Source organism: Pectinophora gossypiella, chromosome 12 (genome assembly GCF_024362695.1).
Source record: "Pectinophora gossypiella chromosome 12, ilPecGoss1.1, whole genome shotgun sequence".
In the NCBI taxonomy this organism is placed as follows: domain Eukaryota; kingdom Metazoa; phylum Arthropoda; class Insecta; order Lepidoptera; family Gelechiidae; genus Pectinophora; species Pectinophora gossypiella.
In genome coordinates, this window is record NC_065415.1 from 16,614,233 (window position 1) to 16,638,802 (window position 24,570).

At 46.1% G+C, this 24,570-nt stretch overlaps 3 protein-coding genes across 3 annotated transcripts; 1 reads left to right on the forward strand and 2 right to left on the reverse strand.

Moving 5' to 3' along the window:
* Positions 1-66: 66 nt before the first annotated feature.
* LOC126371409 (organic cation transporter protein-like) lies at positions 67-10,137 on the reverse strand. Its single transcript, XM_050016688.1, has 7 exons — positions 9,737-10,137; positions 5,052-5,265; positions 3,557-3,657; positions 3,083-3,237; positions 2,255-2,932; positions 1,732-1,913; positions 67-1,450 (listed from the first exon to the last, which is right to left on the reverse strand). The coding sequence occupies exons 1-7, from the start codon at positions 9,901-9,903 to the stop codon at positions 1,292-1,294; spliced, it is 1,656 nt and encodes a 551-aa protein (XP_049872645.1). The 5' UTR covers positions 9,904-10,137; the 3' UTR covers positions 67-1,291.
* Positions 10,138-10,631: 494 nt separating this feature from the next.
* LOC126371649 (organic cation transporter protein-like) lies at positions 10,632-14,751 on the forward strand. The gene is made up of 9 exons (XM_050016962.1): positions 10,632-10,677; positions 10,741-10,809; positions 11,269-11,518; positions 11,923-12,124; positions 12,573-12,673; positions 12,763-12,917; positions 12,992-13,615; positions 13,747-13,928; positions 14,376-14,751. Exons 1-9 carry the CDS (start codon positions 10,632-10,634, stop codon positions 14,601-14,603), a joined length of 1,857 nt encoding a protein of 618 aa, XP_049872919.1. The 3' UTR covers positions 14,604-14,751.
* Positions 14,752-15,702: 951 nt separating this feature from the next.
* On the reverse strand, positions 15,703-23,237 carry LOC126371650 (tetratricopeptide repeat protein 7B). The gene is made up of 7 exons (XM_050016963.1): positions 22,946-23,237; positions 21,923-22,205; positions 19,558-20,309; positions 19,160-19,281; positions 18,253-18,375; positions 17,427-18,168; positions 15,703-16,858 (listed from the first exon to the last, which is right to left on the reverse strand). Exons 1-7 carry the CDS (start codon positions 23,070-23,072, stop codon positions 16,653-16,655), a joined length of 2,355 nt encoding a protein of 784 aa, XP_049872920.1. The 5' UTR covers positions 23,073-23,237; the 3' UTR covers positions 15,703-16,652.
* Between the last annotated feature and the right edge of the window lie 1,333 nt (positions 23,238-24,570).

Here is a 24,570-nt window from a genome sequence, read left to right on the forward strand (position 1 = left end):
TCAAATGCGCTACTTGAATGAATTAGATGTAAATCCCATTCTCTAGAATATTGAAACATTTTCGGCTGAACTTTAGTATTTATTTATTTATTTAATACACTTCACTACATTTTTGTCACAATTTAAAATATTTTACTAATGAGTACTCGTACCTAGATATAATTAAGCTAAATAATAAGTACCTACTTATACTAACTTACACATAGTTTATTTTTAAAAGGCATATCATTAAAACTTAGGACAGAAACAGCATAAAACAGCACAAAGATTAAGGTGAAGTTTATGAAAATATTGCTTAAATTATTGCTCAGGGATGTTGCGATGACTCACAACACCACTATCCGGTTACATACCTACACCATACTTAAATCATTCATAATTTTATAGTTTAATATTGGTTTATAACAACAGTAGATAATAATTATGAGCACAGCTAAACGATATTATTATACAAACTTATAGCAAAATAAATACCCTGATAATACATACCTGACGAAGATTTGTACTCACTCCTAATCTTAAGCGTGTATTGCGTCGCTGTCAATATCATATCTTACGATCAATACATTCTACGCAATGACTAATATGGCAACTTTGAGCATAAACCCAGTCTGTAGTCCACACAGGTATACCTGTCAATATTATGATGACGTTGTTGTACATTCGCTAAGTATTTTATTGTTCACAGACTACTATCAGACTGTTTTACGTGATTTAATTTCTAAAACAAAACTAATTAATACTTATAAATACTTAAAAATCTCATATTTATTCTTATTTAGCTAAAGAATCACAAGTACGCGACGGACAGTTCGACAAACGTTAAGTGTGCTTCATTTTCTTTTTCTTTATCTACATAATGTTCGATAAAACATTACTTTAATTAGGTATTTATATTACTTTAACGTTCGTTTGTACCTAATCTAGAATTTAATAGTTTATTCTCCGGTGACACGTTTCGACATCGATTGGTACCGTCCTGCGCCCGCGGCACGGGTTTCGGCTTGAACGATATCGAGATCTTCGACCAATCGCCATAGGACGTTTATCCACGTGCCTACTCGCTGCGTCTATTGGTCAAAGTCCTCGATATATTTCATGCCGCGCGGAACCGGTGCCGTCCGTGCTGATACCGTCAACTTCTCTTTATTACAATACTGAACTCATTCTCCACTGCATCGTCCATACCATCAGGCGCAATTGATGTGAGTTTGATTGAGTATTGTGAGAGGGTCATGCACTGTCTCCGGCGTCTGCAGTGCCAGTAGTGGTTGCAGGTGGTGTTGCAGTGCTAGGTGGTGTTGTGTGGATGTCTGGCGATGTCCTCAGCCTCGGCAACGGTGTCCGGGAGCCGCTGGTGCAGCGTCTCGGGCGTCAGCAGCATCAGCAGCCCCGCAGACACCGCCATGCCACCGAAGATCAGGTACGGCAGCGACGCCCACACCTGCATCTGCAAAATTACGACTCGTATCAGTTACTCTACTCACTCAGGACGACATCAAACCTGGTTGTCATGATCGAGTTCTTGGTTTTAGAAGATTGTTGCCTATATATATACAAATCCGATGGATAAAAGTCCTTTGACTTTTACAACGCATTTGACAATGGCGCAATGTAAAAAATAATATTTTTAAACATTTAATTCTTTTAGATTCTAAAGAAACAGACTTAAATACTTAATTATCGTGTCGTGATATAAAATGGCACAATGCTGATAGTTGATATACTTACGAGCAGCGGCGTCTGCGGCGCGACGATGCTGCCGATCCTGCCGATCATGGAGCAGACGGCGAGCAGGCGGTGACGAGCGCTCGTCGGGAACAGCTCCGATGTGTAGATGTAGATGCTGCTGAACGCCATGCTGATGCACAGCTTGCCCAGCATGTTCAGCGACGTCGCGATCCAGTGGAGATCTGGAATGTTGCGGTTGTGCTCATAGTCACACCAACATAGGACACCAGCAGTAAAGTTGTTGTAATGATGCGTGATTCTGATGTATTAAAAGCTGTACCATCTAAGGATTATGATAGCGTGTGGTGATGTCGTTAACCATTAATTAAACAAAGTCAATATCAACGAAAGTGATGCGATGGATCGTAGATGTATTGACGTCATGAGACGTAGGTACTAAGTTACGAGGGAGATAGTTATTAGTAAGTAGGTCGAATTTTGTCTGAATTTAATCATCGGATGATAAACGATCAAAAAGGCGATAATATCTCGAGTAATATTCAAGTAGACTTTAAAAACTAACCACTGGGAATGAACGGCAGGGCGATGAGCGCGAGTCCGCAGACGATGTACGCCGTCATGATGGAACTCTTGCGGCCGAACCTGTCCAGCGTGAGGACACTCAGCGCGTACCCGGGGATCTCCACGAGTGCCGTCAGGATGTAGTTGATGTACATGTTGCCCGCCAGCGAGACCGAGTTGATGGACAGCCCGTAGTACGTGAACGTCGTCGTGATCCACACGAACGAGCATACCGCCACCCGGGACATTATGATCTTCGACCGGATCACCTCCGCCGCTAGGGAGCGATTCTTAATCGGTTCAGAATCTGACTTTTCATTTCCCTTCTGGGTTTCTTTTTCTTCACTTTTCAATTCTCCACTCTGCGTAATCTCAGTGTCTTCGCTAAGTTGTCTGATTGATTCTGGTGACAACTTTTTTCTGTTGACAGCGGCCGCTTTGTAGATAATGCGCGCGGCCTCCTTCTTGTTTCCCCGGCTGAGCAGCCAGCGCACGCTCTCCTCGAGCACGAAGTAGTAGAAGGCGAACAGCAGCGAGGGCGCGTACAGCACCACGGTCAACGTGCGCCAGTACGGCACCGCCCACGCCACCAGCGCGACCAGCACCTGGCCCAGCGCGAACGAACACGAGATTATGTTGCCGCCGAGGACTCGCTTGTTTAACCCCACCATTTCTAGCGCTGAAAAGATAAAACAGGTTCCAAAATTAACCGGGTACTGGCTTCTTACCTACTATGTCATCAAGCGATGGATGTAATTGAAATACCCCAATTTAGGATAAAGTCATGAAAACCCGAAATAGAACAGTGGGTATATGTCCGTTAATTTACCAAGTATGAACCCGGTGCTGTAGACGCCGGAGCCCAGGGTGGCGTCGAGGAACTCGAACACGAGGTACATGGCGTAGTTGGGCGAGAAGGCGCGCACCAGCCCCATCAGCGCCGCCGACACCGCCGTCAGCACGAACGCCGTGCGACGCCCGAACCTGCCACCACACCACATCATTAGAAGTGGACGTTTCAACGGACTCTAGCATGTTTAGGGTGATAGCTCTGATAATTTTTCTACCAGCTAAAGGAAAAGCAAGACAAGAATTGATAATATATGAGTATCTATGTAGGGCCGAGAACTAATTTGAATAGATCCAAGCAGAGATACTCATGAGATAGGAAATTTGTTCGCGAACGAGTGTCAGTAGAGCCGTCGCGTCGCGCGCAATACACGATATTAGTTTTACTTCGGACCAAAGTTTCTTGGCTTGCAACAAAACAATTATTATAATAAATAAGTGTGGTACGACGTACGTGTCGGAGATATATCCTGTGATGGGCAGCGCGGCGAACAGCCCCACGCTGTGCATGGTGCCCACCAGGGTGCGCTTCCACTCCTCGCACGCCAGCTCGAACTGCAACATACGTCCATACATCGCAGCTGATATTCACTATTGATCTAATAAAGCTTGGTGAAACGAGGGCACTTAGTTCTGATCAGGCCCGAACAGGAAACCGTCTCGAGCATATGAGAGAAGATGGGCCCTCTACATGGTAGGGTGACAATAAACCAAGCGGCCCCTTGCGGGACCTGCCACCGCTGGTGGGACCGGTCAGACGTCTTACCACAAGCATGAACTACTTAGCGGTGCCGTGCCGTACCTAAAGGGCCACCTACGGCCAAGCCAGACCTGCTTCGAATTCCTCAAAAGATGGCTGTACCTCTTACTACTTCAATAGTCGTGAGTTTTTCCATTTCCATTCTGAATCAATAACTGTGCACGTAATTTGATTTGCTCTTTCATTTCAGTATTTCTAATACACACAAAGTGCGTAATTTGAATTTGAATTTGAAAGGTAGGTACTTATAATGTGAGTGTTACTTCAAACACCTGCCACAGTAAATACCTAAGTATATAAGCTTGTTTACTGTGGTACTGATCGCTGTTTAAGGAAATATCCTCAACGTCCGGTTGAAGGAAAGCAGACATGCAGCAAGTACATCGGTACCCAGGGCAACCTTCCGTTAGTGGGTCAGTATCGTCTGGCGGAAAATTGCACAGAAAAAATATCGCAACTTTAAATGCTTACTTATCATTGTCTTTATCTATAATAATAAAATAATGAAAACTCATACAGAATCGACAGCAGATAATAGTCGGGGTAGTGCGTATGTACCACACACTCGCCTTGGCCAGTGCATCATTAAGATTACCCGGTAGGTACATCATCTAATCATAATAATATAGAATTCTTAATGTTTTTTTTATTACTCACAGTATTCATAACAAGGAAAAATATAAACAATGAAAAGATTAATAAAATGTGGTTTTATTTCTAAAAGAGATCTCTCCCAGCAGTCCCAGCCAACTCTGCACTTATCACGTATAATAATGTACTTAGGTACGTTCATAATCTTGATTTTTCATTAATCGTTATCAACAGCTTTATAAATGTAAGTATACAATTTTGACCGCCAACCGTGATCAGTTCTCACAGGTTCAATTTCAGCATCCATATAGTACTTACATGGATTAGGTTTATTACAACAAGTATATCTCTCTGGCGTTATCCCGTGTCCACAGGGTCCGCTTACCTATCGTGAAGATTTGAGGTCTGGTTTTGTACAGAAGTGACTGCCTGTCCGACTTTCCATCCCTCGATGGCTAAACCAGCTTCATTCATACAGGTTAGGTTAACAAAATGAAACAAACAATACAAAATGTATAACAATATGCAAACGATAACACAACACAGCGGCACCGAGCCAGCTTTATGTCAAGCTACATTGTGTCCAGTATCGTATTACCTCCGAGACGATGGTGTAGTTGTTCTGGTAGACCCAGGCGTCACACGCGACGGTGTTGTTGTGGTGGAAGGCGGCGGGCGCGCAGGCGCCGGCGGCGGCGGGCAGCGGCTGCAGCCGCGCGCACCGCCCGCCGTCCTCCTCCGGGAGCGCCCAGCCCGCCCACGGGCCCGCCGACCACGACAGCGGGGGGGACTCGCACTCCGGGACCACGCATCTGATCATGACCAGTAATACAGTTGTGACTTCTATTTTACACTAATGTCGATGGTATAATAAGGAATCTGAGCGGGCTGTGTGCTGTACCAGTTCGATGCAAAGATGGAGTAAATTAGGATGAGTCTATTGTTTAGAGAGAAACTCTTATAAAGGCTTAATACAACCAAGGCGTCAGGCAATGTGGGTCTTCTCTTATAATTACATTTCTCAATCACATAACATAAATAACGCACCAAGTAAGTACCTAAATGTACAAACAAATTGAATGACAAAAGCCACTGGCGGAAAAAACATGTCATTAATGTAAGTGACCGTGCAAGTGGGACAAGAGAGTGCAGCTCCGGGGCGACCTCGTGGATACGCAGGGTTTATAAGAAATTGTTTTTCTAGTCGTGTGTATCTATAATTGTGATAGTATCTAGTATCGGTGATAGAAACATACTTAATCTCGGACTTTACAGAGGAGATATTTTTTATTTGAGATGCAACGTTAGTGTTTTATTTTTCATTTATCTACTATTGGACTTAAGTACTTACTTGAAACTACTCGCGTCATGGCAAACTATAATGTGTTATCTGTCTGATCAATATTAGTGAACACAGTTTCGCTGCGTGTGAATCAACAACAAGTTGTCACTGTCGCTTGTTTGCGCAGCTGATTCTATGGCTCACCTCGTTGAGGATATACCTACAGCTTGAAATTACGTGCTTGTATATTTCCCCCTTCCCGCGAGACATATGGCGCGTGCGCAGGCACGGGGCGACCTCAACGGAGGCCGCCCTATGCAAACCTCGACACTGACCATCTTACCTCACTTATCCTGTTTTGCTTTGCGTAAGGTTTTCCGTGATTTTCCTTTCCTAATAAGTATTTATTTATTTAATTTTATTAGGGGAGCTTAGGGCCATATAAATATACAATTAGTCTTCACATAGTCTTTATAGACCATTGACAGAAAAAAACACATGATTGCAAAAAATGTAACTGATTTGTCAATTGAAGATGATAATTATTGCGAGTAGGCAACTATCAGCTATTTCCGACATGATTGGTTTTCTAACCTGTTATTATACAGCGCGTAAAATGTCTCTGTTCGACTGTATTTTAGTGGGTAGGTAGCCAGCTATATCCTACGCACTTATACTACAAACAACTGCACGTAGTGCTGGCAAAATAAAACAGAAACACAATTTGTGTCGCATAAATAACATTCTGAGGTCTAAATAAAGTTTTAACCAAATACTTAGTTATTAAGGCTATTCTGGACGATAATAGCAGCCCTGAAAGAACAGGACGTAGATGACTCCCGCAACGTGCAGAAAGAAGAGGTCTTTGTCCAACAGTGGGATCCCACACTCAAGATTAGATTAGTGGACTAAAGACGTAACATTTTGCTACCTCATCAAAATGACCCCCGCGTGCGTGTCAGATGGCTGCAGAGAATACCATGATACGGAACGCCGCAGCGGAAGTGAGTTGTTACATCGTCTGGGCTCGGGTACATTACAACCACTGATTGCTATTTACAGCTTCTTAAAAGTTTCCTAAGACCTAAGGGTAATTTCATAAGTAACAATGCATGCCTATTTAACGTGACAACGCGGTCTTTGCTATTCATACGAATTTAACACTGAATTGGTCATGCTATCGGACACATTGCCTTAATCATCGTGTTCAAATAAATACCTTGGCTAATCCTGTTGTAGCTAATCCTCTCGTAATAAATGGCGAGATAACTTCAAGTCACGGATCTACAATTATTGTGCTGCTGTCAGTCACAGGTCGGTAACAATCGGTAAATTAGAGGACTATTTATAGCTAATTATGTCGGCAGCTACTATTATCTAATTATGGTGGACAAGTCTTATTGCTACAAATACTGTATCCACCGACAAATAAACTGGATAGTTCGCTTGAGCTACTATGAGGATGTATAGTACAGTTCCGAACTAACCGCACGTGTGGCTCCCTCCTACATACGCACACAGTCTCAGCTGATAAAACAAAATGTACATTTTATCGGAGTACACGCATCATAACTTGTTTCACCTAATTGATGCTTTATGATCGATATGTACTGTATAAGTTGGATCTGTTAATGTATATGTTGAATCTGTTAAATTAAATGAATAGACACCTATCACCTAACGTCTAAGTAGGTATGTTCAATTGATTTTTGTGGCTGCGATTATGGTTTGATACAACAACGCTCTGCTCACCCCGATAAATTTGCTACTATAAGTTGCTCCGCACACTGAGCGGGGATTAAAATATGTGCGGTTGATTATCTTCATTAGCGACTGCAGCTTTGGTTGGCTGAAACGACCGCTGTCATGATTCCAACTTGCTTCTCTCAGTACTACGTTTATATTAAGTTTCTGCCCTGTTAGCGCAATGAAGAGGAAAATTGCCAGCAATAAAAAAGTAATTGTTTGTTTGTGAGCAGTGAGCTGCGACGTGCGTCGACTGACAACAAAACCACTCGGAAGACAGGATCGTGTCGTCTTTGATGACTGATTGCCTGTTTAGATAAGACAGTCGTGTTTTTAACAAAAGACCCCGAAACGGTAGTAAATTAAATAATAAAAAAATGGCAGTAGTTCCGTATTGAAATCTTTGTTGAAACAAAACGAATACATGTGCGACTTGTAACGAAGTAACTTTAAGTTGTTTTCCGTTGCGCATCCCTTGCTTGTAAGCCTCCTACCGTAGTGTTGTATTTCCTCTAATATTACCACCTGTGCAAGTTAATAAACAAGTATATGTTGTAAGACTAAATTAAACATGTTTTTTTACGATATTTCCCTAAGATATTTTCTTTATCGAGTGAACATTAGAAATAGGTACACTGCACTTGTATTAGTACATAGTAATAGCACTTAGAAAAAACTAGATTTCATCACAGCACTCCTGCAAACTCAGAGTCCTCTTCACGCTGATAACCGCAAATGGAATGAATCCCTGACCCACATCACAACACCTCTTCAAGTGTCTATGTAAATAAAAATATTCCTTTACATTACAAACATGTGAACATTGACATCAAACATGAGTACTTAATATAAATTAAACTAGTACTTAGGTACTCATGTTTAAGCAAATAAATTATCTTTCTTTCTTTCTTCTAATAGAACGTGTTGGAAAACTTCGCAAGTACACGTTTGACATACATACATACATAAACTCACGCCTATTTCCCACCGGGATAAACAGAGACTATAGAATTCCATTTGCTTCGATCCTGACACACTTCTCTTACTTCCTCCACATTCATCAATCAACACGTACCTAACCTACACGTTTGAAATATTGTAAAATATTTTGTCGAATCAAAAAGGTAACAAATTTCAATAATTTTGTAAATAAGTTGTGAATATTATAACAGGTGGACAAGAAATATAAATATATACATATAAAAGTATTAATGGAACTATCTAAAATAATAACAAAACCATAAACAGCAGTATCACCCGGAGGTAGCGGGCCCTTATGCCTCCCACCGCTGGGCACAGACCTCCCCTCAATTAACCCAACGGGGTTACGAGGCATAGTGCACCGCGGGTTGGTGGGCCTAGCAGCCACCACATACGCGACCGACCTCACAACTTACGTATCGACGCACTCCGTGATATGCACTGATCGACACGCGGCCACCATAGTAACTATACTTACCTAATCTTAAACGTTAAAATACTTTTAACCTCTCATATGCCGAGATACCAGACACAATAGATTTTACATTGTGTCTGGTCGAGATCCGCGTTCCGGCGTTCGAAAGATTAATCATCTTTGAACAAATTTTAAGTTAACAATTACAGATGGTGCCGTAATAGTAGTGTTATTAATAAAGTATCTGCTTCCTGCAATCGATCTAATAATGCAAATGAAAAAAGGTTTAGCAATAAGTAAGTACCTACTAAGTAATTTTCTATGTAGAAATATTAAATTGTATAACTTTTACCTGTTACTTCTACTATTCCTTTAAATGTAGATAATAAGTACCTAATGTAATAAGTATTTAATTCATCCAGTTGCCTGACGTACCTAAGAAGCAATAAATGGATACCCAAACAACAATAACTGATGGGCCTACCTACTTAGGTAGTAATAATAAAAAATCCAATTACTTACTAAATTTAAACTAAAATATTGTATAAAATGTTTATTCAAATTATAAAACCGACATTCAAACGTCAAGGAACTGTATACTTATTTCTTAAATGAACTACTACCTATGTATACTAGTTACCCACGAGACGAACCACTTACATGATACGCATGTGAATACAGTCTATCGAAGATGATACCATTGGAAACGTCATTAATTCTTTGGGAATTGATAAGAATAAGTATTTTAACGAGTTGACCTTGGGTATTGTTTAATCATGTGTATATTTTATACAACAAAGAATGAATTATTTCTCGTTAAAAAATAAATTGAAAAAAATAAAAATGTATGTTGGTGGACCTGTGATCGGTGGCGGCGGCAGCGAAGATGTACTGGCTGTTGTAGACGGCGCTGAACACGATGGGCAGCAGGATGAAGCAGTAGGTGCGCACCTGGTAGCGGCCAAACTGGCCCAGCTCCGCGAGGATCGCGTCCAGGTCCACGGCGGGGGCGCCGCGAGCGGTCATGCTGGCTGCGCGGCGCACTACACTCTGCGGCTCCACCGCGCCGCCGCCGACACACCCGCTAATTACTTAATCTGTGCACCTCGTTATCACCGCGGCCGCCACCACCTGACCGATACTCCCGCGCACGCTTCAATTGATCGCCATCATGCTGTAGGTAGTGCGGCTGTAGTAAACGTTTCAATTCAATTAAAGAAATGACTAAATGTCAATTCAAATCAGTCGTAACATAGATGTTAATCTACCCGTAATACGAATAATTGCGTTCTCGTAATGTCGTAACTTGATTTTTGTAATTGTAGCATTATGTCTAGACAAAAAGCATCGATGTAGATATCTACGCAATTCATGACGTACCTGCGTGCGTTATCTAATCTAAACAAAACAGATTGTAATATTTTTTTGTAAGAATACTTAATTCATATTCCAAAAGAACTCGAGATGACGGAATGAAAGAAGCAAAAGAAAATATTTTCTAAGTGCGAGAGTTGTTCTCGCAGATTGCCCACGACAGGCCAGGCTCCCGCCCTGCCTTAGACAGATAGAATCCTACCTTACATCATATTACTTACAACATAAAAAGTGTACTTGGCTCATAATATCACGCCTGTAATACCTACCAGGGTAAGCACAGCCACAAATGGCCAGAAACAAAGTGTAGCTAAACAAAAAATATATAGCATTAACACAGACGTCAATTATGTATTAGAGGACAATATAACTTTTACGAGATGGTCGACACGCCCTTAGTTTTCAGCAGATTAGTAGTAGTGGGAAGTGAGTCCGTGAAGTATGGACAGCGCCTGACACAATGTTTAAAGCCAATCTGATTTACACAAGATCTTCTCTACAGTCTGTACAAGAGATGGCCACTACGCGGCCAGGGCACCTACCAGCTGCGCGCAGATGGTGAGTAGACACGTTTACGGATTGCTCATGTCTTCTGCATACAAGAAAGAATAATTGAATTTCGTTATATGAGTACTTAGTAACAGTCGGTCCATCGTTTGATTATGTAATGTGTGGTAAGGAAAGAAACAATAATATTATCGGAATTAAAATTCATTGATTATAAGATCGTGTCACTATCCGACTGCGACTAGAATCATCGTTACGTGTGGGTCACCGCATTAAACCGACAGGATATCGATGTGCTCAAAATTCAGACCAGTCCGCAGCAGTTCAAATAACGAACAAAGAGTTTGAGGGCAGAGCAGGTGATCTTCACAAGTTGAAAGACATTATTGGAGCCTGACGAGTGCACCAAAGATAATATTGTAATCTCCTTGCATCTAGCGGGTTATCTGACATGGTCCGTCAAAAGATGGCGTGCAGACAATGAAAGCTGATAGCGAGATAACGGTGCAGGGAAGTGCAGCGCGCGGGCAGTGTGCAGTGTGTCGTGGCAGCGAGCAGCCACGCAGGCGGCGCTACATAGGTGGAGTGTGGTGTGTGGGACCAGCATGTCGCACACGCTGAACCTGGACCAGGCGCTGGTGGAGCTGGGCCAGTTCGGCCGGTACCAGCGGCTCCACTTCTGCCTGCTCGTCGTGCCCGTCGTCTATTCCGCCATACGCGCCGGCAACTTCATCTTCAACGCCGCCGACCCTGGATATAGGTCACTGTTTTATGATAACTTAAGTCTTTAGGAAGATTATAGGACTTGTGTTTAGTGATTCAGTATATTTCCAGTACCTACACCTTAAATATTTTTACGACTGTGAAAAACAAGGCAGGGTTTCATCATTATTTGTAGATAACATTGAACCTCATGATCAGAATGAAACATGCATTGTGTTGACCGACCTAATATGAGTCCTTTAAATGTTCCCCAGTGCACAAATGATAGATTACTTACTTACACAATTTAAACAATAATTCGCTACTTTGTCTGATTTGCGTTGATGTTAATGTATTACCTATTGCTGAATAGCAAGCCTGAGCACGGACGACCCGGCAGAGATACCGCGGATTACTCGTATTATTGCACGTTTAGTGAAGGCAGGACGTGGTGTGGCACAGGTGCCTGGTGCCGGAGTGCGAGTCGTCCCCGGCGCAGTGGGCCCCGGGGCTGTGGGCGTCGTGGGCGCTGGTGGCGGGCTCGCACTGCGAGCGGCGCGCGCCCGCCGCGCCCGGCGGCGACTGCCTGCCCGCCACCTTCGGCGACGCCACGCAGCCCTGCGACGCCTGGCTCTACGCCAATAACAACACCATCGTATATGAGGCACGTACTTACCACCGCAACATATACTTACCTACCTACCTAGGTACCTAATCTAATCGAAAAATGTGTCATACTCATTCTCAAAATATTCGTTCCTTTTTTCTGGTAGATTCAGAACTGATCAGAATCATTCTCTGGATGCAATTTGATTTTATCCTAACATTCCTGGGTACAGAGACTCCTCGTTCGATAGCACAATCGGTGCATATTGGCAAAAAAAATCGACTTCATCTCTTCTACACGTAATGCGATATTTTATCACGGGTGTCAGGTGGTTGCTCGCCAAGTGCAAGTGAATAGAAATAGTTTATTATAGAAAGACGCCACACACAAAAACAAGACAATCACATCATTTTAAATTTTCACAAAACAATTACAAAAATACAAAACGGATGTTCGCCGATTTAAGATAAAACGACTTTATTCCTGTACCCGATGTGTTTCGCAGTTCGATCTGGCGTGTCAGGAACTGAAGCGGACTATGGTAGGCTCCACGCATGCGTTCGGCGTGTTCACCGCTCTCTTCGGCATCGGGATCATCTCGGACAGGTGAGTCCTCCGAGCATGCAACAGTCGACGTACGGCGATAATTCATCAGGAGCATACTTAAATATCAACCCCATGAGCTGTGTGGCCAGGTTCGGGCGGCGCGCGACGCTGATCCTGACGGCGACCTCGTGCGCGGTGGCCGGCATGACGCGCTCCTTCGCCACCTCCTACACCATGTACGTCATCTGCGAGTACTTCGACGCGCTGCTGGGCGCCGGCGTCTACAGCACCGCCTTCGTCCTCGGTAACACGCCCGCACACCACACGCACACCTCTCATTCGTGTGGCTCTGTTTAAATCTGTGTGTTGTATGTGCAGCTCTAGAGATGGTGGGGCCGAAGATGCGCGTGCTCTGCGGCAGCATCCTGTCATGCGCGTTCGCGATGGGGCAGGTGTGCCTGGCGCTGCTGGCGTGGGCCGTGCCCTACTGGCGGCACCTCACCAGGATCATATACGGACCTTGCTTTTTCTTCATCTTTTACTATTTTCTCGTAGAAGAGAGCATCCGATGGTTGATCATTAAAGGCAAAAAAGAAAAAGCCACTGAGATTTTACTCAAAGTAGCTCAATTTAATAAGAAGCATATATCACGGGAAACTATAGATCGCCTCGTAAACATAGACCCGAGTGTAACCCACGTGGGGGGCGTCAAGAAACTGTCTCTGGTGTGCAAAGTGCTTCACTCGCGGATCTTGATGCAGCGCGTGCTCATCTGCTCGTTCGTGTGGATCACGACGACGTTCACGTACTACGGGCTGTCCATCAACTCGGTCTCGCTGGCGGGCAACATGTACATCAACTACATCCTGACCTCGCTCGTGGAGATCCCCGGGTACATCGTGAGCGTGTACGTGCTCGACCGGTTCGGCCGCAAGGTCCCCATCATAGTGTCGCTGTTCTTCTGTGGCGCGTCGCTCTTCATGCTGCCCATCATTTCGTCATGTGAGTATAGCGATGTATGTATACTACGCGGTAGGAAGCTATTGTAACAAAATAGGCTGAAATGCGAAGGTCCTTTGAACATGTTATCGAAGCGGGGAAATAAAGTAGGCGTGTGCGGTGTATGGTCACAGCGCTGAGCGGCTTGCAGCTGGCGGTGACGCTGGCGGGCAAGCTGGGCGCCAGCTCGGCCGCCAGCAACATGCACGTGTACACCACCGAGCTGTTCCCCACGGGCACCCGGCACCGCGCGCTCACGGCCTGCTCCACCGTGGCGCGGCTCGGCCAGGCCGCCGCCATGCTCACGCCGCTGCTGGTAGGCCCCGCCCCGCCTCATACCCCCTATCTTCCTCCGTTCCCGGCTGACAGACGAGCTGGCGTGGCTGGAGGTGACGCTGGCCATGCTGGGCAAGAGCTGCATCAGCATGACGTTCGCGTCCATGTACGTGTTCACGATGGAGCTGTTCCCCACCAAGGTGCGCCACTCGCTGCTCAACACGTGCAACACGGTGGGCCGGCTCGGCGCCATCTGCGCGCCGCTCTCCCCGTTGCTGGTTCGTGGTCAGTTTTCCTTTCACGATCGATCCTCTTCTCGAACTTCCCATCTCGCAAACCTCTCATTCAATCATTCATTACGTTTATCTCTTCGAAACAAATTAATAAGATACTCTTTAAAACGTCGATCTTAGTTGGAATACAGCACACTTATTATTAAATATTAAATTTTAATTTAATATAATGAGAGCGGTGTGTCCGGGTGCAGATGGGCGTGAACATGTACCTGCCGTACCTGATGTTCGGCGCGTTCTCGGTGACGGCGGGGCTGCTGCTGCTGCTGACGCCGGAGACGCACCGGCGGCTGCTGCCCGACACGGTGGAGCAGGCCGAGAAGCTGGACTCCGCGTCCGCGCCGCGCCTGGCGCCCTCCACGCCGCCCCCGCCGCCGCCGCCGCCCCTCGACCTCGACCACAAGGAGAAGCTCCCCGACTAGTGCCGCCACCACCTGCCCGTGGCCGCGACACTACTCGCTCGGCTCCCGGCGACTGTCGCTGCGACGATTTCCTATATTATTTACATTATTTAGTTTCCCTACACCGAAACCGAACAAGGCAACACATTAATATAAATGTTTTAATTTTTTTGCGAGTTTTATTCCAATTTTGTTTTGTGTGCATAACGGCTGATTGTGTATGTCATTCGACTTTGCTAGTTGAATATGGAATCAAAAAGCTGATCATATATGTACCTACAGAGCATAAGCTAAGCTCTCTTGTATGGTCTCGTGTCATGTTTTGTTCTTTCCATAAACATTAGTATATATTATATAATACAGAGCATTGGTGTACATGTTTGTCGTGCCTATATGTAACTCTTAACCGTTGCTATGCAGTGACGGCTCGTCGCCGCCCGACACCTCGAGTGGCGCCCTCGTGTCGAGTGCAATCACGTGACACATTTACTGATCGCCGATATGCGCCTCCGTCACTATGCGGTGTAAGACACGCGAAGTCTGTTCGTAAACAATAGGTAAGACAAGCGACTGAGGCACCACGTGTTAATGTTTGTGGAAGGGAAGCACGTTACAAGACAAATTCAATGAAACGCACTACTGTATAACGTATTATTTATATATTATTTCCTTAAACGTTTTATATACAATCAACATCAATTCAAGAACAACATCTACATCGTATTAAAGTTAGACAAGAGCACAACAGGTTTCATAGATATATTCGTTAAAATGATATAAGTATGTATTACTTGGAGTGTACAGTCGCGGTATACACGCCACGATTGCATGCGGTCGTCACCACTATACGAATGTAGACGCGCGGTTGTAATAATACATTGGTCAATACACTTTAGTTTACAAGGTAACCTATGATACAATATAACAGTAGAGGGCGCTAGTCGAACACTTGACGTTATAATTATTACAGAGGCTCGCCTCGTGCGGTACGAACAAGGTGAAGTTAAACGTATTCCAAAACCGATCACAACTTTATTTTATGTACAGGAAATACAAAAATATACATACGATACGACGTGAACGGACACCCCCCGCCCCTACCCCGCCCCTACCCCCCGCACATGTTATTGCTACACAGTACACCCCTCCCCCTCAATACAACTGAAGGAACCCTCTACCACCACACCACACCAGCTTACGTAACTACTATATTATAATTATTATTATTCGTCTTATTGAGTAAACATTCTCGAGCACAGGGAACACGTAACGAGCCTACTAGGCACAATACACGACAAGATAATGATTCTTCATACTTCGGTAAGGGTATCTCCAGGCTTAACGAAGGATATAAAATTTTTGATTACAAACTTCTCGATTTCGACAAAATTTATTGACTCGATCGATAATTTTATCACTATACATTACGGAATTGACATACGAGATGTAAATGGTCGGTAATCGTTATGTTTGGAGACATCCTATGCCCACACGGATAACTTTATATTTTATTTAATATGACAATATTATAAATCAGTTACGGCACGGACGTTCTCAATACGAGATAACACCTACATTTATAGACCTAACGAGACAACGACGTGAGGCTCGCGTCTACTTCGCAGTCACAATGTGGTCACACGTCAAACATACTGGCAGCTACTATAATTTGCTGCTTCTCATACAAAACTCACTATAATATCAAATAAAACGCATCTAAACAGTAAGACCGCCTATTAAGTTTAGTGTTGGCATCGATACTAGGCTAGTTTGGTATGAGGTGTGATACAATTATTACAGTTACAACGCCACTGTAACGACCTCTATAACAATTCCAAGGCTTTGAGTTGATGATAATTATAATAATCATACACTAGTTTCACAGCAGCATCTCATGATTGTTCGAGCTGCGATATCAGGCTTGAATTGAACAGACAATTTGTTTTAGTGCCATTACTAGTCAGCATAGTGACGTGTCGGGTTAAGGGACGTCACTTGTCATAGATAAGTGAAACGGAAAGAGGAGTGTGGTGGCGGCGGAGTGGACTCGTAGTCGTCCACGGCGCGGCATCACGCGGGCAGCGGCAGCGCGGGCTCCAGCGGCTGCAGCGCGATGGCGGCGGCGGCGCAGTCGGCGGCGGCGGCGGGCTCCCCGGCGGCCGCCAGCACCAGCGCCAGCCGCCGCCACGTGTCGGCCCGCCGCGGCTGCAGCGCCGCCGCGTCGCGCAGCGTCTTCTCCGCCAGCCGCAGCCAGCCCAGGTTGTAGAACGCCGCGCCTGCCACACAGCAAAGGCGACTAAGCCGATGACAGCGCATTTACGAAGGAACGAACAGGTTCCGTTGACACCCTCGAATAATAATAGCCCAAATATAAGATGTCGCCCGACAACGTTCGATAAATCGCAAACGCACGCGTGATATAATTTTTTAACGAGTTTAGAATCTCGAGGGCACCAACTGGAACATGGCGTCTCGGAACGGAACGATTGAGGGATTTTCCAGTCCGTTTCTCAAGAAATACAGATAGCGTTGTTCAGATGTATATACTAAGTACTCATTTTCTTATAATGGTCGAAGTACATAATTACTTGAAAATATTATCTAATGGCAGACATATATTCTGTTATCTGTTTCTACCTTATGATCTGTAACGGTATAAGATGTCTCGTGCCTGGTGTAACAATAAGATCATCGTTTACACCTAAAAACAAAGATAAAAGATGCATATGGCATATGAAAATAGAATATTTAACGAAGGTAAATCTGTACATGTGTATATTTTTTGAGGAACGGGGCCTGGCATGTCCCTCGTCGTACGCGAAAATTGACCCGTGTCCGACGTACCGAGCTGCACGAGCGTGTCGACGTCGGTGGGCTGCAGCGCCAGCGCGTCCTGGAAGGCGAGGCGCGCGGCGGGCCAGTCGCGGGCCGCGGCCGCCAGCTGGCCGCGCGCCCGCAGCACGCGCGCGTCGGCCGGCGCCAGCGCCGCCGCCTCGGCCACGCAGCCCGCCGCCGCGGCCGCGCGGCCCAGCGCGCCGCACAGCTCGGCCAGCGTGAGCCACGCGGCCGCGCGCGCCGCGCCCGCCGCGCCGCCGCCCGCCGGCCCGGCCGCCGACGACGCCGCCTCCGACAGCGCCCGCGACGGCGACGCGGCCGAGTCGGAGCGCGCGTCCAGGCGCTCGGGCGGCGCGTGCAGCAGCGCCAGCAGCCGCCGGCCGCTGTCCAGCGCGGCGGGCGCCGCCTCCCAGCGCAGCTGCAGCGCGGCCAGCGCGGCCAGCGGCCAGGCGGCCCGCGGGTAGTGGTCGCGCGCCAGCCGCGCCGCGGCCAGCGCGCGCGCGCCGCGCCGGCCTGCGCAGGCGCAGCTCCACAGCGCGGCGGCCAGGCGCAGCCCGCCGGCGCAGTCGGCGCGCGCGCGCAGCCCGGCGCGGCAGGCGTCCATGGCGTCGTTGAGCTGGCCCGCGCGCGTGTAGTGCAGCGCCAGCTGGTACAGCGCCACGTGGTCGTTGTCGTCCAGCCGCACGGCCCGCAGCAGCAGCCGCAGCGCCGCCGCCCGCGCCGCCTCCTTCTCCAGCCGGCAGCTCGTCTTCTGCGAATTCGCCCGCAACGTTACCGACGACCGACTTTCGGGTGAGACCCGGGCACCCTCGTTTCCGACTCCGTCAGGCCCCACCTGCGCCAGCTGCTGGTGCCCCATGGCGGCGGCGAGGCAGGCCCGCGCCAGCATGGGGGGCTCCGCCTCGCCCTCCTCCGCCGCCGCCACGCCGCGCTCCGCTAGCTCGATGCCCTCCTCGATCTGATACATTTACATCGTAAAAACATTTAAATAAAAAACAGGCGATAATCAACAGATTTCGAAAACCCATAAATGTGACACCTTTTCGATGTAATCTATATACAGGATGTCAGTGACATCGTAGCGAAAACTTTGAATTGAAAGATAGTATTAAGCTTTTTATTTCTTAAAGTCAGAATCATTAAATTCGTACAGATTCCTTAAATAACACAAGTAAAAAATATATAAAAGATTTTTTTTTTAAATACACTAAAGAGTTAAAAAAAGGATGAAGGACAGTATGACGCCTCGTCAATGTCTTTATTACAAATATGAATTTCCTCACATAGTTTCACTAAGTAACGTATTTTTGTCAATTCATCCCTTAAAAAGTAAATTAGCTCTTTGTAATTTTTGTAGGTTAAAGGATGTGTCTTCTCACAAAAATTTCCTGGGTGACGTAAGTAATAATAAACATATTTTTTGGAAATTTATCCTCTACAAAATTTAAAACGGAGTTGAAAGATTGTATGTTGTCATTTTTGAAGTAAGAAACATGATTTCGCGGTAAAGGTTTCTCAAATGACCTGCGGGATTTTTGGAAATGAATCCCTTAAAGGGTTAAAAAAGGGGACGACAATTTATATGAAACTTTGTCACTCCTGCTCCACGCGGACAAAGTCGCGGGCGGTCCCACTGCTAGATAGGCGGACCCACAATCAACCGTGGAACATACTCCACTGTGATGTCAATTGAACAACGAATATTTTTTTTCGTTGAAAAGAATGAAATGAAGATGCCGCACCCAGCCCATGTTGTAGGCGGTGTGCGCGGCCACGAGCGCCAGCGGCGCGTCCCGCGGCGCCAGCGCCAGCGCGCGCCGCAGCACGCCGGCCGCGCGCACGCTGCCCGCCCAGCCCGCGCCGCCTGCGGGCCACACGTGCATTGTATTGTAAGTATGCCTTTCACGGCTTCTCGGAAGGAGAGATACATTTTTACGTACACACATAACGTTTTCATAAATATATTGACTTGCGACCGTCAGTACATTTATTTCTTTAAACAGCTCCCTCAGGGAGTCCCGACGACGCAATTTACAAATAGCGGGAACTGCTCTTTCTTGAATGATGAAAGTAGTTTGTACATCAGCGGCTCGACCCCCAGCAAAGTCCCGTAAGCCATTATGCTGCGGCAGCGGCTCACCTGGCTGCGGCGGCGGCTGCGGCGGGCGCGGCGCGGCCGCGGCCGTGGCCAGCGCCCGCTGGCGCCACACGTGCTGGCAGCCGAAGGAGAACTTCATGGCGCGCTCCAGCGACTCCAGCACCAGGCACAGCTGCCCCCAGCGCGCCGCCAGCAGCGCCACCAGGTCCACCACCGTCACGGCGTTGTGCAGCGACAGGTCCCGCGCCGCCGCGAACTCGGCGCTCTGCGACAGCACGGCGTCGCGCACCGCCAGCGCCTCGCCCACCAGCAGCACCAGCAGCGCCTCCTCGTGCTCGTCGCGCGGCACGAACTGGTTGATGGCCGCGTACCTGCGGGGCCGCCAGGGCCCGGGCGGCGGCGCGGGCGCGGGCGGCTCGTACAGCGGGCCCGTGGCGGCCCGCAGCAGCAGCTCGGCCAGCTGGCGCGCCAGCGTGAGCCGCAGCGGCGCCGACGCCGCGCACTCCACGGCCGCCAGCATGTCTCGCTGGCGCGCCACGGCCGCGCCCAGCCGCGCGCCGCGCACCAGCAGCGCCGGCGCCCGCAGCAGCGCCGCGTCCAGCACGGGCCCCGCCGCCGCGCCCGTGCGCTGCAGGTACAGCAGCGTCAGGTCGGCCGCCAGCTCGAAGGCGCGCACCACCTCCGCCTCGCGCTCCGCCTGCTTGTAGCGGGACCCGCCGCCCCCGCCGCCCGCCAGCGCCTCCAGGCACAGCCCCTTAATCGCGAACGACTCCGCCACGATGCGCAGGCTGCGGCTGTAAAACACCGCACCGAATTAATCGTCTATGACGGCAGTAATTAAAAGTACTAACACCACGTATTATTGAGTCACATTATTACTAGGAAAATATCACCGGCTGGGGGTGGATATCAAAGAAAACAGGGTCACCCAGGTGGTACCCCGCAACGGAGCAGGGTAACACAATAAATAATATTGAACAACAAATGGGTGGATCATAGTAACAGATATCCAATGAGTGAGATGCATTATGTGGAGAATGAATCAGTTGTATTTAGTTAATAAAATGCCTTTGAGTGAATCTTATCTAATCTGAATATATTTTATCTAAGATCATTTGAATAATTCTATAACTTCAGTTTATGTATTTATTCAATTGAATTACAAGTACATAAAACCAAATAATTAACATTCAGAAACAATGTTAAATATGAAAATTGAAAACAATGTGATGATAACGAGTAACAAGTAGTTTGTTCAGCGAGTATTGGTGTGACGTCATCGCGTGATTACCTCAGCGCGCCGCATCACCCAGCCAGTGACTGAGTAACAACATGGAAACCTTACATTTATCATCCGTCATAACCAACACAAACTGTACTACCTTCATGATTTAAATAATACTTTATAAAAGTACCAGTATCAAACTTATCAAAAATAACATAATTAATAGCATATTAAAAGTGAAATTTACTTCAGTATTATCCTCAAATTATGGGTGTGTTGTTTTCCTGCAAATACATCATTGTTTGGGCTTTTAATGTCAAATGGCAATATAATATATAATAGTAGTAATCATAACACCTAGGATAACATTTATGAAACAAATAAAAGAGAAGATGCAGGTCGTGTCGTATCGGGAGGTGAAGGTTTTGGCGGGAAGAAGAGAGGAATGGCGGTTACTCCACCGACAAGAGCGCAGCTCTTAAATAGAGAGAGAGAGCAATCATAATATATTATATGATGTCTTTATTAGACAGAAACTGAATTTTTTTTTAAACATCTTATTTGTTAGATGCGTTTGGATAGTTTTGTTTGCCAGAAACGGGACCCCTGTTAAATTTAAATTCAAATTCAAAAATATCTTTATTCAGTAGGTAACATAGTTACACTTTGAATCGTCAACTTTACATAACGAACGTCTCATCCGCCTAAAACTACTGCAGCTTCTCACAACCTGTATAGCCAGGGAAAAAAAGCTGCAAGGAAAACCTCGGCACAGGGCCCTAGACGTTCTTTAAAAAAATAAAAATAAACATAAAATATTGATATACAATTGAGTAATTTAGCTGCCTAATATCAGTTCTCAGACAGTTAATCCCAAGCATTCATATCTTCTAAATAATCACTAATTTTATAACCTTTTTTGGAAAGTTTTTTTTTAACTACTGTCTTAAAGCAGTTGAAAGGCAAATTCTGAATGTCAATGGGAATCTTATTGTAAAAACGTATACATTGGCCCTTAAAAGATTTAGTAATCTTATGTAATCGACTGACTTGTAAAGCAAGTTTATTTTTAAAAATTATCTTCTATTACGACATTTGTGGTAAAAAGGAATAGCTGGTCAGAATGCGATTAACAAACTAGGCTACTTACTCCATAAAACGAAGGAGCATAATAATACATACACGGGTAAGTCTTTCTCAGTGAGCGTGTTGAGCTCGGCGCGCGCGAAGTGGTCGAGCGCGTCGGCGGGCGCGCCGGCGGCGTAGTGCAGCTTGCCCAGCAGCAGGTGCGCGTCCAGCGCCACGCCGGCGCGCTTGCCCGCGTCGTCGGTGGCGCTGGCCAGGAAGCCGCGCGCCTCCGCCAGCTCGTGCGCCGCCCGCGCCGCCGTCTCCGCGCCGCGCACCGGCTCCGCCTCCAGGTACGCCTCCAACTTGCCCTCGCCGATCAGGAAGTGGGCCAGGCTCTCTGCACAAATGTTATTGTATCATTGTATTGTACTGTGTACCTCCACATCTATGTTATATGCCAGTGCTCCGTATCTATCTATGTTATCACATGAATGGACAGATATTAAACAACCATCTTAGAAGTGCTGCATCTCACACTGCAGTTTACTTTCATTCAATCCGTATACATACATTGTCAATCACCAGTTGGTGAAATATGAAAATATTTCTTGCATCCCGTGGTGGTACAGATGGTAAAATTAAAATACTACTATCATCTGGCAAAAGCATAGAAATAAAATTGTATTATTATAGCTTAAGTAATAGAATAAAATATTAAATGGTAGAAAGACAATATAACAATATTTATATTACATGATTTCCTGCTGGAATATCATCATAATATTTATAGCTATAACATCACATAGCAACATGCCTGTGTCACCGAAGGGGTATACACAAGTGTACAGTAGTATACACAGACTCCCATTTCTAAAATAATTACTTGTCTGAGTGTCATGTCACAACAACACCTCGCCATCAATGTCAGAGCCATTTAGTCATGGTTTCCTTATCATCAGAATGTGGTCTAAATAAGAGAGAGTATTTTGCGTTAGTGACTAATGTGACATGGCCTTGCTTGGACATGAGATATATGTAGTAGACTAAGTTAGTCTCCTGGCCACGCGAGGAGAATACGAGTGAAGCGTATTAGATGAGCGAGTTGAGACGGCTCAGGGAGGAGAGAGCAGGACTTACCATGCTGCGGAGAGCGCTGCTTGAGCTGCAGCGCGAGCTCGATGGCCTTCTTCCAGTTGGCCTCCTCGCGGCTCTTCTCGATTTCGGTCTCGAAGCCGCGCACGGTGCTCTTGCCGCGCGAAGTCATGCTGCCGCGGCGGCCTCGCCAGTCCCTCACCGTCCGCCGCCTCCCGTCGTAGTCTCACTCAACTCACATTACAAACATGTCCAAAAATCACTACAGGATTCAGCGAACGGTGAACGTTGAAGGCCAAACGTGACAGCTGAACTGCCAGCATTGACATTTCTGACATGACGTGACAGCAACGACACCCGTTCAAAAACTGTACCTGTACGTTTACAAATTTAGCTATTGTTATATCAAGTGTTCATTGATTTCAGAACTACGAACAGAAATATAACATAATTCCATATATTATAGAATCAATTAATTTAATAAATTCTCATATTGAAGTGCTCTCTAAGTTTTATTATTATTCTTCTTAATTTATTTTACTATAGTTCTCTTTATACATATATATTTATTTAACCGACTCAAAAACAGGTTTTACGTTCGTAGATTTGTTCGTAGACTGGACCGAACCGGTATTTTAAATATAATAATTATTATTCTAAGATTGATGTTCGCCATCCCTGTCACAGAAAATCCTTTCATAATCCTATAAGAAAAATAGAAATACTATTAGTAGGTACTCTGGTTTTCTGTTAGAGGTCGCCACAGAGTACTTTTAGAGGTCGCTAGGTTTCAAGTATCGTGCGTGTGTGAGCCACCACTTCATTTCAGCCGCCCCACCCTTTCTTCTCTACCCCTGCGGCGGCACTGGTAAATTATAAAAGATAGACGATATTCTGTGAAGTATTGGTAGATATAAAAAGTAGGTAGGTACTCTGCCCGCGGTACTGCCACGCATTTTGAACGTATACGCACTACCGATACGAAGCATTTTACTACCATAACGACATACCATAGCACCAATGCCTATATGCACTAAGGGGTAGGCATAGTTCAATAGTATACAGGGTGTTAGTGACATCGTAACGGAAACTTTGAGGGATGATTCAGACTATGATTCTGAGTTGATATCAAGTGGAATTTTCCGTCGCAAAACATCGGACAACTTGAGAACTGTCTACAAACCACCAACGTGGTGCGTGGTCACACTGGTCACAGTGGCGGTACAATATTTTTCGTTTAAGTTACGGCCACCAATATTTTCCTAAGGTAGACCAACCTGTCTTGGTTGATTCTGCACCGCTCTAGGGCCGCCACTGCGTGGTCAGATATTATGCCCCTTATGTCAGTGTGTCCTGATCTCCTCCGATTTATTCAGTCTTTTCCATTGTAGCCAAATGTGTCAGTGATATAGCGTGTTGATGCAGATAGCTCATGAAAGCCAGGAGTCATGCTCACGGTAGTCACGACGACGTCCCGACAGCCGTGGCAGACACGGCGCGGGGCGCGGCGGGGGGCGGTGCGGGGACCGCGGTGGAGGCATCGTGTGACTGTCCGCCATCGCCGAACGAACAAAAAACATCATTTAGCATTATTGTTGTAATTTCTATACCTATTTACTTCATTTGTACGCGTTTATGTCATTAGTGCATATGCAACAGCGTCGACAGAT

Bases quoted from the DNA above. Each gene is read 5' to 3' on its own strand.
- LOC126371409 (XM_050016688.1), bottom strand. From the start codon at position 9,903: ATGACCGCTCGCGGCGCCCCCGCCGTGGACCTGGACGCGATCCTCGCG. The intron at 3,238-3,556 runs GTACGTCGTACC...GTGTGGTGGCAG, and splicing joins ACAGGATATATCTCCGACAC to GTTCGGGCGTCGCACGGCGT. The intron at 1,451-1,731 runs GTAAGTATATCA...GTAATTTTGCAG, and splicing joins CGCCGCAGACGCCGCTGCTC to ATGCAGGTGTGGGCGTCGCT.
- LOC126371649 (XM_050016962.1), top strand. From the start codon at position 10,632: ATGGTCGACACGCCCTTAGTTTTCAGCAGATTAGTAGTAGTGGGAA. The intron at 10,678-10,740 runs GTGAGTCCGTGA...GATTTACACAAG, and splicing joins CAGATTAGTAGTAGTGGGAA to ATCTTCTCTACAGTCTGTAC. The intron at 12,918-12,991 runs GTAACACGCCCG...TTGTATGTGCAG, and splicing joins CAGCACCGCCTTCGTCCTCG to CTCTAGAGATGGTGGGGCCG.
- LOC126371650 (XM_050016963.1), bottom strand. From the start codon at position 23,072: ATGACTTCGCGCGGCAAGAGCACCGTGCGCGGCTTCGAGACCGAAATC. The intron at 19,282-19,557 runs GTGAGCCGCTGC...TGTGGCCCGCAG, and splicing joins GCAGCCGCCGCCGCAGCCAG to GCGGCGCGGGCTGGGCGGGC. The intron at 18,169-18,252 runs GTGGGGCCTGAC...GCGAATTCGCAG, and splicing joins GGCACCAGCAGCTGGCGCAG to AAGACGAGCTGCCGGCTGGA.